This window comes from Gopherus flavomarginatus, chromosome 7, assembly GCF_025201925.1.
Source record: "Gopherus flavomarginatus isolate rGopFla2 chromosome 7, rGopFla2.mat.asm, whole genome shotgun sequence".
NCBI lineage: Eukaryota > Metazoa > Chordata > Testudines > Testudinidae > Gopherus > Gopherus flavomarginatus.
The window spans coordinates 50,105,540-50,122,116 of record NC_066623.1 but is presented as its reverse complement, the minus strand read 5'-3'; the positions used below and the strand labels follow the sequence as shown (position 1 = coordinate 50,122,116).

The following is a 16,577-nucleotide window of genomic DNA, read 5'->3' as shown; positions in this document are numbered from 1 at the left end:
CCCCCATTGAGGGTGTTCTCACACCTACAGGCTTCAGTCCAATCTTCTCTGTTAAGGACCTGCTTGCTGGAAACCCACCACCAAAATGGGCTGCCTCTGGCTTGGGGGGAGCAGCACAGAAAACTTGCTACGCTTCTTGGATCTTCTGATCGTCTCTTCCTTTTTTCCTTTGCAACTCCCCTGTCTCCCAGTATGATGCTACCGGCCAGCCCATGTTCCTTCCAGCTGTTAGAAGGCCTCTTCCTACTTCCCGCCATTTCCCAGCTCAACACAGAACATACCTATCCCCCACTCAGACAAGGACCAGCCATGGAAGTGCCAGGTCTCCCAGTTCGCTCATTCTCAGAGCAGAGCGCTCTGACAGGCAGCTGAGTGCTGAAGCCCTGGTGACATGGGCTCTTCCATCGCTTCCCCTTGGACAAGGAGGGACCAAAGCATTACTGTGCCTGTGAGAATGAGTCTAAGGAGGAGAGCAATATGCTCATTCCCAGCAGGGTGAGTCAGAACAGCCTCAGTGCAACCTTCCACAAAACTTGGGTCAGCCCTAGAGAATCCACTAGCAAATGTGAGAGGTTCACTGCTCTCCTAGGGGAGCAACCAGGAGTGGGTCCATTCCTGAACAAGTGCTGTGTTCTGAGTGTCCATTCACAAATGGAAGCCAGGGACAGCATGGGCTGGCTGGACTCATGGCACTGAGGACTGACCTCCCAGACACGTCCCCCCATGCTGAGGATGGCACACTATCAGGTCAGACATCACCACCTTGGTAGACTCTTAACAGCAAGGGGAGACGAGCAGGGTAGTGATGGAGGCCAGCCAACCCCTCCACTGGAAGGAAACCTGCCCATGTGAGGGTACAGAGCTCCATGGCAGACTGGCTCAGCAGTAGAGATGGACCGACCCAAACAAAGAGTAGATCAATGGGTGCTCAGCTGGGTGGTGTACCTCAGGGGAGTAGCAGTGGGAGAACTCTGGGTAGGCACCATCTCTTCCCTGAAGAAACGTGGTTCCAAGACTCCAAAGCATGCAGCCCTTCCCACCCCAGCCTGCAGAGAGCTGGGTCCTGTTTCAAACAACAAAGAGACTCATTCTCTTCCATCTCTTCACTGGACCCACAGGAGACAGGACAGAAATCAAATCCAGTCAGAAGGAAGCGCACATCCCTTCTTCCTTCCCAGGTGGGTCCCTGTGCACTGTTGACTTGCCCTGGTGAGGAAGATCAATCAAAACATGAGGAATCTGATGTGTGCAGTCCTTCCCTTCATCCCCGAGCATTTACCCCTATGCCTCAGAGGGCAGTTGCAGCCCTGGGACTCCAGGCGGAGAGGAAGAGGCACAACCTGTGTCTGAGAGAGATTTCCCCCACCACTCCCCGGAGGGCATGGCATGCTGCTGAACGTGGCTGCAGAAAAGATGATTCAGGCTGAAGCATCCCCATATGGGGCACTGTTGAGTAAACCACTCACCATACCTCACAGATCATCGTGGTGATTCACTTCTGACATGACTGTGGTAGAGGAAGGGGTCTCTTTCTCCTAGGGCTTGAAAGTAGAGGATGCCCTCGGACTGTCTCATTGGCACCCCAGGCTTCATGGGCCTCTATCTCTCACTCCAGGACAATCTGTTATGGCACAGGAACAGGCACCAAGAGGATTGGCCTCCAAATGTCATCAACAGTCTCTGATCACTCAATGTCACTGCCACGTCTTTATCTGCAGACATATCAGCAGGCACCATCAGACAGCCCAACAAGAGCAATGGCAGCTTATCTGTTTTCAGGCACAGCCTGGGGCTACATATGTGGTCTGGAGACTCTGGCTCAGTAGCTCCTGGGTTTAGCGGAGACCCACTGCAGGCTATGTATGTGGTCTGGAGACTCTGGCTCAGCAACTTCTGGGTTTAGCAGTGACCCAGTGATCCCTAAAATAAATTGGGAATGCAGTTATGCAGTGCAGAGGAAAAGATGTCCCACAACCTTTTCTCCAGCTCCAAAAAGAATTTGGACAATGCACATAATTGACCATGGATCCCCCCTTCACCAGTCCCCCAGAAGGGACTCGGATTGACTGGAGGAAACCACACTTTCAGCAGAGGATGAAAAGCATGACAGGACATCAACGCCTCCTTGCCCTCTTCCAGGCAACACCAACATTGCCCAAGGAGGAACAGAGACAAGCAATTGGTGGCAGGCCCGCCATCTTCCACGCCAGGAGAGAACACGCCTTGCGAGACGAGTGGGTATTGAAACCTGTCCTTACACAACACCCCCTGGAACTGACATCAGCATAACCTTAAGATTCATTCTGGGTGTGTCTACACTATGGGATTATTCCGATTTTACAGAAACCAGTATTTGGAAATAGATTGTATAGTCAAGTGCATGCGGCCACACTAAGCACATTAATTCGGCCGTGTGCGTCCATGTACCAAGGCTAGCGTCAATTTCCGGAGTGTTGCACTGTGGGTAGCTATCCCATAGCTATCCCATAGTTCCTGCAGTCTCACCCGCCCACTGGAATTCTGGGTGGAGATCCCAGTGCATGATGGGGCAAAAACAGTGTCACGGGTGATTCTGGGTAAATGTTGTCAGTCAGTCCTCCCTCCGTGAAAGCAATGGCAGACAATCATCTCGTGCCCTTTTCCCTGGATTGCCCTTTTTTCAGCCTTTTTTCACTGTCACCATATGTCTACTGGATGTGGCTAACAGACACGGTACTGCAGCATTACACAGCAGCATCGCCTTGCCTTTTGCAGGTTAGCAAAGATGGTTACCAGCCCTACTGTACTGTCTGCTGCTTTGCAAGTTTACAATGATGGTCTGCTGCTGTCATGGGTGCTCTTGGCCAGCCTCAGTGAGGTCGGTTGGGGGCTCATGGACAAAAATGGGAATGACTCCCAAAGTCATTCTCTTCTTCAAGTTTTGTCTAATGGAGAGTCAGTCCTGCCTAGAATATCAGGCAAGCCTACAAAAGAACCAGAGTGGCAAACAGCCGCTCTGGGTCAGAGCCCCAGACATCCTGCAGAAATGATGAGCTGCATGCCACTCTAGGGGGTGCCCCTGCAACAACGCCACCCGTTGCTTCCCTTCTCCCATACCTCTCCTGGGCTACCATGGCAGTTATCCCCACATTTGTGTGATGAAGTAATAAGGAATGCATGAATAAGAAACACTGACTTTATTGCCTCTGCAAACAGAGATCAAAGCGGGAAGGGGAGGGCAGCCTCCAGCTGCTATGATAGTCCAGGCAGGAGTGAATCTCCATCAGACAAAGCTTAAAGAAGAGAATGACCTGGGAGTCATTCTCATTTTTGCCCAGGCGCCCCCGACTGACCTCACCGACGCCAGCCAGGAGCACTCATGGGATGATGATGACGGATACCAGTCATATTGCACCGTCTGTCATCGGGAAGGGAAGGGGATTCTGCTGTGTAGCGCTGCAGCACCACATCTGCCAGCAGCATCCAGTTTACATACGGTGACATTGAAAAAAGGCGAGAGGACTTTTTTCCCTTTGCTTTCACGAGGGGGGGGACAACACATACCCTGAACCACCCGTGACAATGTTTTTGACCCTTCAGGTTTTGGGAGCTCAGCCAAGAATTCAAATGGTTTTCAGAGAGTGCGGGAACTGTGGGATAGCTACAGTCGTCAGTCGCCCCTGCCTCCGTGAGCGTTCATTTCATTCTTTGGCTTTCTGGTATGCTTGTCTCAGCTCCTTAAGTTTCAGCACTGTGTTGAGTCCCTGTTGTGGCCTCTGTCCATCATAGCCTTGGAGATTTTTTTCAAATGTTTTGGCATTTCATCTATTGGAACGGAGTTCTGATAAAACAGATTCATCTCCTCATACAGAGATCAGATTCAGTATCCCGTACGGTCCATGCTGGAGCTCTTTTTTGATTCTGGGACTGAATGGTCACCTATGCTGATCAGCGCTCCAAGCTGGGCAAACAGGAAATGAAATTCAAAAGTTCGCGGGGCTTTTCCTGTCTACTTGGCCAGTGCATCCAAGTTCAGATAGCTGTCCAGAGCAGTCACAATGGTGCACTGTGGGATAGCTCCCGGAAGCCAATACCGTCGAATTGTGGCCACACTAACCCTAATTCGAAATGGCAATACCGATTTCAGCGCTACTCCCCTCGTTGGGGAGGAGTACAGATATCAATATTAAGAGCCCTTTATATCGAAGTAAAGGGCTTCGTTGTGTGAACAAGTGCAGGGTTAATTTGGTTTAACGCTGCTAAATTCGAGATAAGCTCGTAGTGTAGAGCAGGCCTCTGTCTCTGACGTACAGGGACTGCAGACCCTTTCTCTGAAGAGTTCTCAAGGACATCTTAATCATCCACAAGCAATCAGTGGGTCTGTGGGCAGTACTGGGCCAGAAATACTCTCATAGCATAAAAAGCACACACTGTTCCACATGGTGACGTAGCATGCCATAGCAGCAGGAATGCTGCCTAGGAAATTCAGGGACCAAAGCACCTGCCAGAGATTCCTGTGCTGCATTTGTGATAGAGCAATGCTCTCCTTTGCGTCCAATCTTCACAAAAATGGAGATCCTTGTGGGATAGCTCCAGGCCAGGTGGCATGCATTTGTTTCCCTGTGTAGATGACATTCTCATTAAGGCCAGAACGAAGAGGGAATTGGAGGAGGCCACAGAGGCAGTGATAAAGATCCTGCCAGCTCAATTGGAAGAGTTATTTAGGTACAAGTAGAGATGTGCTTCAGAAAGGTGGGAGGAGACCTGGTCATTCATACAGACCCAAAAGACTGGCCAGTGCACAGTCTCCCCAGACTGTTAAGTTGATAGTCAGCTGCTTGGAGATCTTTCGTATATGTGAGAGACTTAGATTCAGGATGGATCACTAGGACCCGTCACACTCAAACATGAGCAAGAAATGGTCTCCCTCAAAAGTTAGGAGGGGACCAGGCTGAAGGAAGTGCCACAAAAAATAAACCCACTCTGCTGACTGGAGGTGGGTGGGGGAACCCCTACCCCAGATAGTCATTAAGGCCAATTGCAGCCTGGCAGGCTTGGGGCCAGGAGTTTTTCCATTCACAAGTTGAAGCCAGGAACATTGACTGGCTGAGGATTGACCTCGTAGGTGTGTCCCCCATGCTGAGAATGCATGTGATAATCCACCAAGGGGCTATTGACCTTGGATAAACATCAAGAGAAGACAAGCAACATACTAGAGGCCAGGCGACTGCTCAGTTGGTCTGAAAAGCACCTGTGCATATGCAGGGCACTAAGCACCGAGGCAAGGGGCTCAGCAGGAGAGATGGAGCAAAAGGGTAAATGGAGAATGAGATGTACAGCTTGGGTGTAGTGTGCCCCATGGAAGCACCAAGGAGAGCTGTTTGTCCTGCAGCAAACAACTAGACAAGGAGATCTTATTTCAGGAGCCCTGATGTGAGTCTGCTACAATGGTCCCTTGCCAAGAGTGCTATTGCGGATCAGAGTCTAGAGGCATCAGGGACTCCGATTGCGCCAGGGAGGATGTGGATGTTGGAAATAACGGGAACAAGAACATGGCCCAGTGAAACTACTGACTCAGCTGAGGATTGATCTCACATCTCCAGCCTTCCAAGCTAAACCATACAGCAAAGATCAATGTGTAAGGGATACCGACAAAAGGCTATTGGTGCCTATTAAAAGGCTGTCGGCCTCAAGAATGCAGTCAGCCGTGGCAGTATGCTCCCATGCATACGAATCTACTTCAGCTACTGGTGTAAGGGGGGAGGAAGGGCTCAGTGTTTATCACTAGGATCCTCTCAGCTCCCTGGCAGAGTGCAGGCTGCAGAGATGAGCTCTGATCCGGATTAATCAGACCTGCAGGTTTCAAAGAGGTGCCATCATCCTTGGGAAGCTTCCAGTTGACATGTGCCCCACCTAAAGTTTAAACTCCGTTCTCCAGAACCACCTTTCCAACCTAGGAGCTCAGTCTTTCCCCTGCTCCCTGTAAGGCTGTAAGCACAGGAATATTTCAAAAAGGAGAAGGGTTGGTGGGGAGCCTAACAATGTTTGAAGTTTAGGTGTTGGAGGGGTGTGTGTGTGTGTGAGGAAATACTGGAAAGCCAGGAAATTACACTTTCTGGGAAACCTATTACCAGTGAGAGGCACTTCTAGAATTCCTTTTTCTTCAGAAGTCTTCTACAACAGCTTCCCACTGGCCCTGTGCATGGACCTGAAAAAATTCTCCAAGAGTTGGGGATGTCCCTCACCAAAGGCTCTTACGTAAATTAAGCTATCATGGGATAAAAGGGAAGGTCCTTTCGTGGATTGAGAACTGGTTAAAAGACCGGAAACAAAGGGTAGGAATTAATGGTAAATTCTCAGAATGGAGAGGAGTAACTAGTGGTGTTCCCCAAGGGTCAGTTCTTGGACCAATCCTATTCAACTTATTCATAAATGATCTGGAGAAAGGGGTAAAAAGTGAGAGGGAAAAGTTTGCAGATGATACTAAAGTGCTCAAGATAGTTAAGACCAAAACAGATTGTGAAGAACTTCAAAAAGATCTCACAAAACTGTTGTTGAAATATTGGGTTTGCTTAGCTGAGAGCTAATAACAGCTTGATAGGGATAAGGAAAAGATGCTTTATTTTGCAAAAGAAAGGAGAGTTTTGTAGCTTGGTACAAAAAACTTTATTTAATACAAAAATTGAGAATTTTTATATACATTTACATATAGGCTTTGGTTGTGCTAGCATTTGATTGGTGGTTAACAAACTTTGCATTTTTGCAGTTTGCTTAGCAAAAACTAGCTAAGAACCAGCTTTAATTGCTTTAAAACTGATAAGGGGAGATAGTTTAGAAATTTAGGGTACTGTGTTTGTGAGGCTTTTGCTTTTTTTATTGGCTGTTTATAAGCTGTTAAGGGGGGTGTCATAAACAGATAAGAAAAGTTAATAGCACAGAAGTACTTTATATATCTGTAACTATAAAGGGTTAAGTTCAGTAAGCCTGGCTGTCACCTGACCAGAGGACCAATCAGAGGACAGGATACTTTCAAATCTTGAGGGAGGGAAGTTTTTGTGCTGTGCTGTTAGTTTTTGGTTGTTGTTCACTCTGGGGGCTCAGAGGGATCAGATGTGCAACCAGGTTTCTCTCCAATCTCCCTGATACAGTTTCTTATAGATCCAGGATAGTGAGTACAAGGTAGATAAAGTGAGTTAGGCTTATGTTTGTTTTCTTTATTTGCAAATGTGTATTTGGCTGGAAGGAGTTCAAATTGGTATTTTGCTGAAAAGATTTTAATTTGTACTTGTATACTTAGGCCGGGAGAATGTTCCCAATGTCTATAGCTGAAAGACCCTGTACCTATTCCATTTTTTTAAATTTACAAAGATAATTTTTACTGTTTTTTCTTTCTTTAATTAAAAGCTTTTCTTGTTTAAGAACCTAATTGTTTTTTTATTCTGGTGAGACCCCAGGGGACTGGGTCTGGATTCACCAGGGAATTGGTGGAGAGAAAGGAGGGAAGAGGGAGAGAGAGGTTAATTTTCTCTCTGTGTCAGGATTACTGTCTCTCTCAGGCAGAATCTGGGAGGGAAGAGAGAAGGAGGGGGGAAGGTGAATTTTCCTCTCTGTTTCAGGATTCAAGGAGTTTGAATCACAGTGATCTTCCAGGGTAACCCAGGGAGGGGAAGCCTGGGAGAGGCAATGGTGAGGGAAAGGGTTTACTTTCCTTGTGTTAAGATCCAGAGGGACTGGGTCTTGGGGGTCCCTGGGCAAGATTTTGTGGGGACCAGAGTGTACCAGGCACTGGAGTTCCTGGTTGGTGGCAGCGCTACGGGTACTAAGCTGGTAATTGAGCTTAGAGGAATTCATGCTGGTACCCCATCTTTTGGATGCTAAGGTTCAGAGTGGGGAATTATTCCATGACAGGGGGCTATTAGTGATTTTTATAGGGTTTTTTTTCGGGGGGGGGGGGGGGAAGGTTGTTAGATTGTCAGGCCCGTTATGTAATTTGCGATTAAGCTGGAGGGATAGATACTGGTTTTTTGTATGGGCAGCAGAGTTTTTAGTTACAGCATTACAGAGATATTTTGCACATTGCATTATTATTTAAATAATATATAAGAAAAACAGAAAATAATTTATTTAATAATTGTACGTAAGAGGCCAGTAAATTATGACCCAAGGTCTGGGAGGAGATGGATGGCAGGAGAGAGATCACTTGATCATTACCTGTTAGGTCCACTCCCTCTGGGGCTGCTGGCATTGACCACTGTTGGTAGACAGGATCCTGGGCTAGATGGACCTTTGGTCTGACCTGGTACGGCCGTTCTTATGTTATAGCAAGTGCCGTATTGCAATGGACTGTGAACACATCAGATCTCTGGCGCTTAGTCAAATTGTGCTATCAGCACTTGGTTTGAAAATGCGCTGTATTGTAGCAAATGGCTTTGGCTATTCAATAGCTGGTAACTTTTTCTCTCAAGGGGATCTACTCTTGCAATGAGCTCTGCATGGGTGCCCCATTGCAGTGTTGGGCCAGAGTTAATGCTGAGCAGATGCCACATCACTCAGGCTGGGATGTCAGTGGTGCAGGAAGTGCCATCCTCCAGATCAGACATGAACTGCAAGGCCTGTCCAAGTTTTCGGAGCCTTGTGACATGGTATATTCTGTCTGGGGACTTGAGGCTGTGCATCTAATAAGCTCCTATATGGAATTTGCCCAGGCTGGATTCAAGGGTGTTCATCCCCAGTTTGGAGCGGAGCCACCCTCTCCCTTTCAGATTGTTAATTCAGATGGATATTTAGACCTTTTTCAGAGGGGCTTCCTAACCTTTCCCCTCCCTGGCCAGTTACTTTATTTGCAGGAGCTCCCTTATCTCAGCTGTCCCTTTGAGCAGCTGTTGACCTGGTGTTTGTGTAGTGAATATGCACTAGTTGCCACATTCAACTGTAAGTGAGGATAACATCTGGGACTTTCTGCTCTAGAAACTTTTTGCAATAAGCAAGAATCACCATGGGAGTGTAGTAGATTTTATATCATTTGAGCCAACCACCGAAGCTTGCAGTGCACAAGGGTGGAGTTTTATCTTAATAGACTGGATATTTCCCCAGCAGGCGAATTGCCCCAGGGGGATGAAGGGGAGGCTTATAGCAATGAAGACTTTCAGAGGCAATATGAATTGCTTTGGGGCTCTAATAATGCCCAATTAATAGGGCCCAGTTTGTAAAGTGGCAATGCTTGGTAAGTAATCCTGTGAACTGGAAATGTTAATAAGCATGGGCAGGGGGAGTACCTGGCCAGTCAAACTCCTGGCAAAGAGGAAAGTTCAGGCTTCAGTGTATTTTTACCTAATTGTTTCAGGATAACTTCTTGCGGCTGGTAGAGATTAAGCATGTTTGGTTTGGTTTTCTTCTAGTGATGTTTTTGCCCAAGAAAACAAAAGACAAGGAGATTGAGTCTAAGAGTCAATGCATTGAAGGAATTAGTAGATTGATCTGCACAGCAAAACATCAGCAGAATATGCTGCGGGGTAAGTGCTGAATTATTGCATCATTTCTGATAGTAAAGGGGAGCATTTTATTGCTAATTATGGCTGTAATGCCTGTAAGCCAGCCATCTCAGTGCTTGACTAGGACATGCTGGTCTGTGACGCAAAGCAGACTTGAACCTGGTGATCTGTCTACAGGAGGATTCTGCCATCATGGGGAAATCCACGGATGGCATAGAGCCAGCCAGCCACTAAACCTAGGTTCTCAATTTGGGAGTTACAAACAGGTCTCGGGGGCACAACAACCCTCTTTTTCCTTTGTAGCTAGATGGGAGAGGAGTCCCAGAAGTTTTATGTTGTAGCATGGGTTCACTGTTGGGAAAAGGTTGAGAACCACTGTTCTAAACTCTTCTGGGTTATAGGTGTTGATTCTGGAACAAACCAGTGATCCATCTTGTTTGCTCTGGTTGTGGCCTCTACCTGATGCTTGAGAGGAAGAGGAGGATTTCTCCATAATGCATGCAGCCAGTCGACGACAATTTCCCACTGTTGAGGGTGGGCAGGGAGATGACTGGTATCTTTCCCAATCCAGCTGCTGAGCCATTTTCATTTGATCTTTAAGGCAGCAGAAGAATTGACTGGGCCTTCTTCCTAATCTTTCTACTATCTAGCTGTCAGTGCAGCATCTGTTTCCTGTACTGACTGAGGAAGGATGATGTGATGGCATAGAATTCTGGCATAGGGATTCTCCAGTGTGACTGTCTTGCTGGGTGCTTTTTGACCTGCTTCCTTGTTGTATTCTTCCCCTGCAGTCCTAATTGATGGCGTAGAGTGGAACGATGTGAAGTTCTTTCAGCTGGCAGCACAGTGGTCCTCCCATGTCAAGCACTTTCCCATCTGCATATTCGGACACTCCAAACCTAACTTCTAACCGCTTTCAGCAGGGCGGCTTTCTGCCTGTATGGAGACTGCACACCCAGGAGCCAGGAATCTGAGTGCCAACTCTGACTCAAGTCTGCTTGCTCTCTCCTGCAGATTACTTACAGATGCATCTGGATTACTTCTGAATTACTTTTTTCTATTAATTCTTAAGTTTACTACAAGGGAAGGAAACCCCTTGAACAAAGCAAAAACCAGTCTTAAGTAGAAATGTACCGATAACATGGAAATTACTGGGAGAACCTCCAGAACTGGGGTGACCTGCCGAGGAATTTAAGAGCAGATAGCTGGATAACTGCACTGCTTATTAACCTGAAACCTCTTGGGTGTGTTTGCGGCTAAGTGTTCTGGATTGGGCTTGAATGGTTTTTGAGGGGCGAGTGGGAGGTAGTGGGAGAATTAAGTGTTTTTAAATGTTTAACTCTTCTGCCGCCCCGCCCCCCACCACCCTGACTTCACATGAAGAAAGTAGAGCCTGGTTCATCACCAGATAGTTCAGATACCAAGAATGTGAAATATGTTGCGCTGTCTGCCAAAAACCAAGCTAATAACTGAGGGAAACCCCAGGATTCTCCACAGGTGAAGAAATGCCAGAGGGTCATTGTTTTAAGGCCAGCTACTGAAATAAGCAGGCATGTTCACTCTCGTGCCTGATTCAGGTTGGGCAGAGACTGAAATACAAAGTATGAAATGTCTGTCTGAGGAATCCCACTGCTCCAAGTCCATCCCAATAACCCAACCAAGCCAGTCACAACACCCCTGCAGCCTGGAGGTTGATTTGAAGGACACCAGTTCAGTGGGGTTGTTGCTATTTAGATTTTCACACAGATTATGTACATCAATAAAACCTTGCCCAGCCTCTCAAGAGAATGGATTTTTACAGGTGCAGATTTTTTTTTAATGCTTTTAAAAAAGATTAAGTTGCTAAAAAAAGAACAGGAAAGATGAGATGCTGTCTAATGAGTCAGGCATTAGTGTACTGGATAATTCCTGTGCCCCTTGGGCCCTTACACATGAGCAGCTGCATTTTACACCAGCTACGTTCACACCCGCACAACAAAAGCACATGTGCATATGAAAGCACATACAATACCAGCTCGCAGCAAATGTGCCACCTGCATATGTACATCTTCTAGGCAGTGTGTACAAGGTTCCCCCCCCCCAACACACACACACTCCAGATGGGAATCCCTTGTTTGCGGGCCCCCTCCAGCCATGCAAGGAGCTGCTGCTGCTGTTTCCGAGGCAGGAGGCCAGGTAGCAAAGCCAGCTCTGACAGCGGAGACAGAGAACTTCGGCTTGTCTGGACTGCGCTGGAATGCCTCATGCACGGATTGTGTCATCTATGGGGTCTCTCAACTATTCTAGTTCTTTGACTCCAGCACAATGCACCGTTAGCCAGCTGGGCCACGTGCCGGCTTAGGATCCATCCGCCAAGGGGCCTGCCACAGAAAATGAGGGTGGAGGAGTCACTCAGTGCCCCTGTACTTCCTGCAGCTAGCAGAACCCACCATTCAGGGATTAAGGATTTACTGTGCAAAACCAGCCAGTGCCTGTGTGAAATGCACTGGCCAGTATAGCCCTGCCCCTGAGCACTACTGCAGCTTACGAGTGGGAAGCTGTAAGCTATGTATGTTCTCCCTTCCCCCTCACTTAAAATATCTTTGTGCCAGCCCATTCCCAGGGTATACTAAAGCAGCCTGAAGGTTGCTATGATTTACAATGTCAGTAGCCGTACAGGGCTGCGTCAGCATCATGGGATCTCTGGAGCCAAAGGAGGCTCACCTACAGGTTTCCCTATGTCTCCCACTCTCATTGGTAGCTGGGTGTGTGGATGGTGTAGGAGCTACTACGGCAACTCTCCTTGCTGGGAATCCTGCCCTGACTTTAGGACGGAGCTTTGCTCTGTTGAAGGGTCATCAAAGTGCTCTAACTGGAGGAACAAGCCCTAATCCTTCTCACCACACACTTCTGGCAGCCGCACATGGACTGAAATTCCCAGGGGTGGAGCCTTTGCTTTGCCCAGAAATCCTCCCCCATCAACCCTGCAAGGAATCATACCACAGCAAAGCCTGACAGCTTTAGTTGTCTGTAGCCCTGCTCTACTCCTCCGGGGGTCCCAGGGCTGGATCTGTGGGGCCCACCTGGCAATACAGCTCCAGGGAGGAGCCTCCATGCAGATGTTCCAAACCCAGTGGCTGAGGAGCTAGAGCTTGTTTGCTTTGCAGAGGAGCCAGCACCCCACCCTTGAAATGAGCAGGGCGCAGCTGCGTAAGGGGAGCCTCCTGGGGGTTCCAGTCTCATGGGCAGGCATTTGCACTCCTCAGGCCCATTTTCAGAGACCCCCAGAGTGGCTCCTTCTCCCGCCCTCTCAAAGGGACAGCAATACATTAAGCATTTTTCAGAGTCCAAATGTTCTGGGATAGTGACTGACTGAACGAAGATTAAATGGCTGTGGAGCCTGTTCCACCTTGTTTGTAGGTCACGCCCTGGGAAGGCGTGTCCTGCAGGAAGGGTTTCATTGACTTGGACAGGACTTCAGTGGACACTGGGTGTGTGTTCAGCTAACGGCCCTGCTGAAGGAGTGAGGATGACTGGCCCTAAATGAGAACTGTGCCTCCCTCCTTCCCTTCCCAGTAAAGACGAGTATCTGCAGAGCAAACAGTACATGCACCTTCCCCTCACTGCTCAGTCTACTAGTTTAGACGTGTGTTTAATAAGAGAGAAACTTCCTAGTGCGATTTCAGCCATGTCCAGGAATCAACTCTCATCAGACTGGCAGAGTCCTCAGCAGCCCAGCAATACATTCCTCTGAGGAGTCGGGCAGGTCAGCGCACAGGTCCACACATGAATGCTGATGCAGCTGTTGGGGGGTTACTGTAAACTATTCACTTGCTTATGGCAGCCCTGAGGAGAGGGTAGGTTTCCCTCTAAAACTTTGTAACAGGGGCAGAAAGAATCTCTAGCTTCAGCATAGTGCCGGCTGGCGCTTAGGATCTTGCAAGGAGGCTCGCACCTTGCTCTGGGATAGTGCAGCATTGCCTGGTAGCCACAGTTTAGGAATGAGCACTCAAGCACATCAGTGCTCTTTACTGAAGCTGTTGCCTCAGGACAAGCCTTTTAATGAAGTCAGCAGTTCAGGTCCTTCCTTAAATCCCTCTTCCCCTGTGCAAGTAGAGTAACTGAAATCCAGTCTGATTTCAGTCCCACAGCTTATTCTACACCAGCACTCACAGAAATCCTTGCTTGGCTTTCATGGCCCCTGCAGCTCTGGAGAAGGCTTGGACTGGCCATTTGCAATAACTTTGTTTACCGGGGCAATGAAGGATTTGACGCTTAGCTCCTCTTTGTTTCTCAACCTACTGTAGAGAGACAAACTGTAGCCAGTATGGTACTTCATGGCTCCTGCTTATCAAATGTATGTTGCCCCCGTCTTACCGTGTGTAACATTTCATGTGGGTTAGTTCTTTATTTTAATTACATTTTATGAAATCTAATTCACCAGGAAACTTTCTGCCTGCTTGGTACCCAAGCACTTGCAGACAGTGGAGTTTGTTTCCTCTGACAAGCTGCTATTTGGCAGCACAGCCATCTGCAGTGGGCTCTCTGCGGTAGCAAGGCTTCTAGGGAAACTCCTTGAACCCCCAGGCTGGAGTTTGCCAGGTGGCAGGACTGCACTGATCTTGGGAAAGCTTCATTCTTGGTGGTTCGTCATGGGGCTGCCCTGCCTCATAGCCAACGGTTGGAGTTAGATTCCCTGGGCTTTTCCTGGGAATGTTTGTTAAAGTTTTATACAGTGGTTACTTTCTCTGAGCTTCTTCACACAACTAACTTCGTCTCTGACCACTGGGAAAACGTTCTGGAAGTCTGAGAGTCGAAGCTGTGCCATAACCGAGTATTATAGCAATTAAGCTGTGCAGACAATGGGCTGCTCCGTAGGAAATTATTTTGATAAAGCAGTGGCAGGAGCCTCCTCCCATGGTGAGCTGAGCTGAGCTTGGATCTCCCACATGGTGCTCTTCAACCAACCACCAATTCCAGGATTCACAGGAAGTCACTCTGAAGAACTGGTCTGTGTGACTATACCATTGTACACTCTGAGGCAGAGCTGACCAATGGGAGGAGGTGCCAGTTCTTGTGCCTGCAAAGGGGCCATCAGGATATTTGGGGGGGGAGGCTGCTTAATTGCCTTTGCCATGATGAGTGCAGAAAATTGACCCTAATGGAGCAAGAAACCCAGCACAGCCCCAGTTTTAGAACTCCTTATGGAATAATGAAAAGAGACCTCCACAGGCCTCCACCAGAGTGTGACTCAAAGAAGGAAACTCATTTGCTTTATCTCATTGGCCTGAACCAGCCTGCTTTAACCAGAAATCTAGATGTTGCTTTTACTTCGGTTCCTGGATTTCTAGCAGTGAATAGGCAGAGAGGTGGGGACAGAGCTGACTGCCTAGTTTTCGGCTGGTTGCATGCCACCTCATCACCTGTAAACCCCTCCCTTCCCTGCAGGAGGCCAGGAGACTGCAGCAATCCCAGTGCAAGTGGGAATGTACTGTAGTAGCGTACGTTTGATTCCCATTACACACATTTGATTCCCATTACACACTGACCCAGACCCTGATACTGACGGACTGCTCCATGGAGCCCCAAACTGTGACTCAAGCACTTTCCTATTGGCAAAGCTGACATTCCCCTGTACTGGTGTTCTCTTGGGAAACTGGCCCCAGCCCTTCCTTGGAGGTGGGATCTAAGGAGGCATCCCTAGTATGCTGGCCAAGAACTGGAGCTCTAGTTCTGCACTTCCATGGCTAAATGAAATGCAGAAGTCCACCATGGCAAGCCAGGGAATATCCTTACCCATATTGAATGCTTGCTGGGCTTGCATTTGTTTTTCTTTGCCCTAAAGAAAACAGCTGCTGGAGCAGCAGTATTCACTTAACCTCTGGCTTTCCATTAATTTCACCTGCAGTTATCAATTGCATATAATCCAATCACATTTTTCTCATCAACCCAACAACAGCCCTGTTGAGCCATTTATATCTCAAATTTAAGTATAAAATTCCTCTATTACCTTGGTTTGAGGATACTTATCAACCTCCCCTTGGCTTCATTTGCTGCTTTGATTAGCAAGCCTTGTTGTCATGTCCTAGAGAGGGTATCTGAGGGTGGAGTAGTAGAATGGGAAGTTTTTGTGGTTTCATATACAATTGCCATGCCCACCTGTAGGCCGTTGACCCAGCTAAAAACCAAACTGACCAGCATTGTTCTATTAATGTCACTAAAACACTCTTATTGTCATGTATGTCCTGTTAGTCTTTGGCTAGCTATCATTACCATCTTGGATCAGTCTGGGCAGGTGTTTAGTACCAAGAAAACATTTTAAGAATATTTCATTTTGAGGATTCAAGAAATAGTACCAGATGCCTTGAAACTTTGTAAGCAAAACATCTTGGTGAGACTAGAGAGCCTTTATACTTTCCCTGTAGTTCGAAGTACTGAAAAGACAAGGGGTTCTCACTGTCAGATGGGAGCTTTGTTTCAGCTCAGATCCCAGGAATGTAAAGTCTGAAAGATCTTGGCAATAGGAACATCTTGGGGTGTTTTCTTTCTTCATATTGTTTGCTTAGAGATGCTGAGATTACAAACCATCCATTCAGTGCACTTCTGTATCCTGGCCATTAGAACTGTGGGGACTCGCTAAAACTCTAGCATGATCTTCCCACTGGGATGCCCAGTATGAGAGGTGACTATCTGAGCACAGCATCTCCCACAGACCTTCAAGTTCCTTGCAAAGTCACGGGAGAACTGGAGTGATGAGCTATCCTGGGTTTCCGTGAAGGCTTTAGGACTTGATGATAGAGAGGAGGAGGAGGAGGAGCCATAGTTTTGCAAGTAGCAGGATGTTAATTTCTTTAAAAGGAAGCACATCAAAAATCCCTGTCAGGTTGGCTTTCCTTTCCCTACAGCCTGACAGAAGGAATCCCAGAACTTAGTGTGTCTGACTCGCATGCAAGCGCGTCTTTACTCAGAGCACTCTTTAGGAAGCACCTTGCTAAGTGTGGGTACATTAGTGTGTGAAATTGTCACATGTGCTGCAAGCACTGCTCAGACTATGTCAAATGAAGGGATGTTACCACTGTAGATTTCTAAGTTGTCCATCTGTTCCATTGTTGTATTGTTTGGGTTTTA

At 47.7% G+C, this 16,577-nt stretch overlaps 1 protein-coding gene across 5 annotated transcripts in view; it reads left to right on the top strand.

The window, feature by feature from the left end:
- The window catches only part of PACS2 (phosphofurin acidic cluster sorting protein 2), a 162,065-nt gene extending 145,974 nt beyond the window's left edge, over positions 1 to 16,091 (top strand). For 4 of the 5 annotated variants that reach the window (XM_050963097.1, XM_050963095.1, XM_050963096.1 and 1 more), the window contains 2 exons: positions 9,378 to 9,491; positions 10,262 to 16,091. In XM_050963097.1, coding sequence (XP_050819054.1) covers positions 9,378 to 9,491; positions 10,262 to 10,380 — 233 coding nt within the window. In that variant the 3' untranslated portion in view covers positions 10,381 to 16,091. Of the gene's footprint in view, positions 1 to 9,377; positions 9,492 to 10,261 lie in introns of those variants that run through there. The other variant, XM_050963098.1, reaches the window with a different exon arrangement.
- The last annotated feature ends 486 nt before the right edge of the window (positions 16,092 to 16,577 follow it).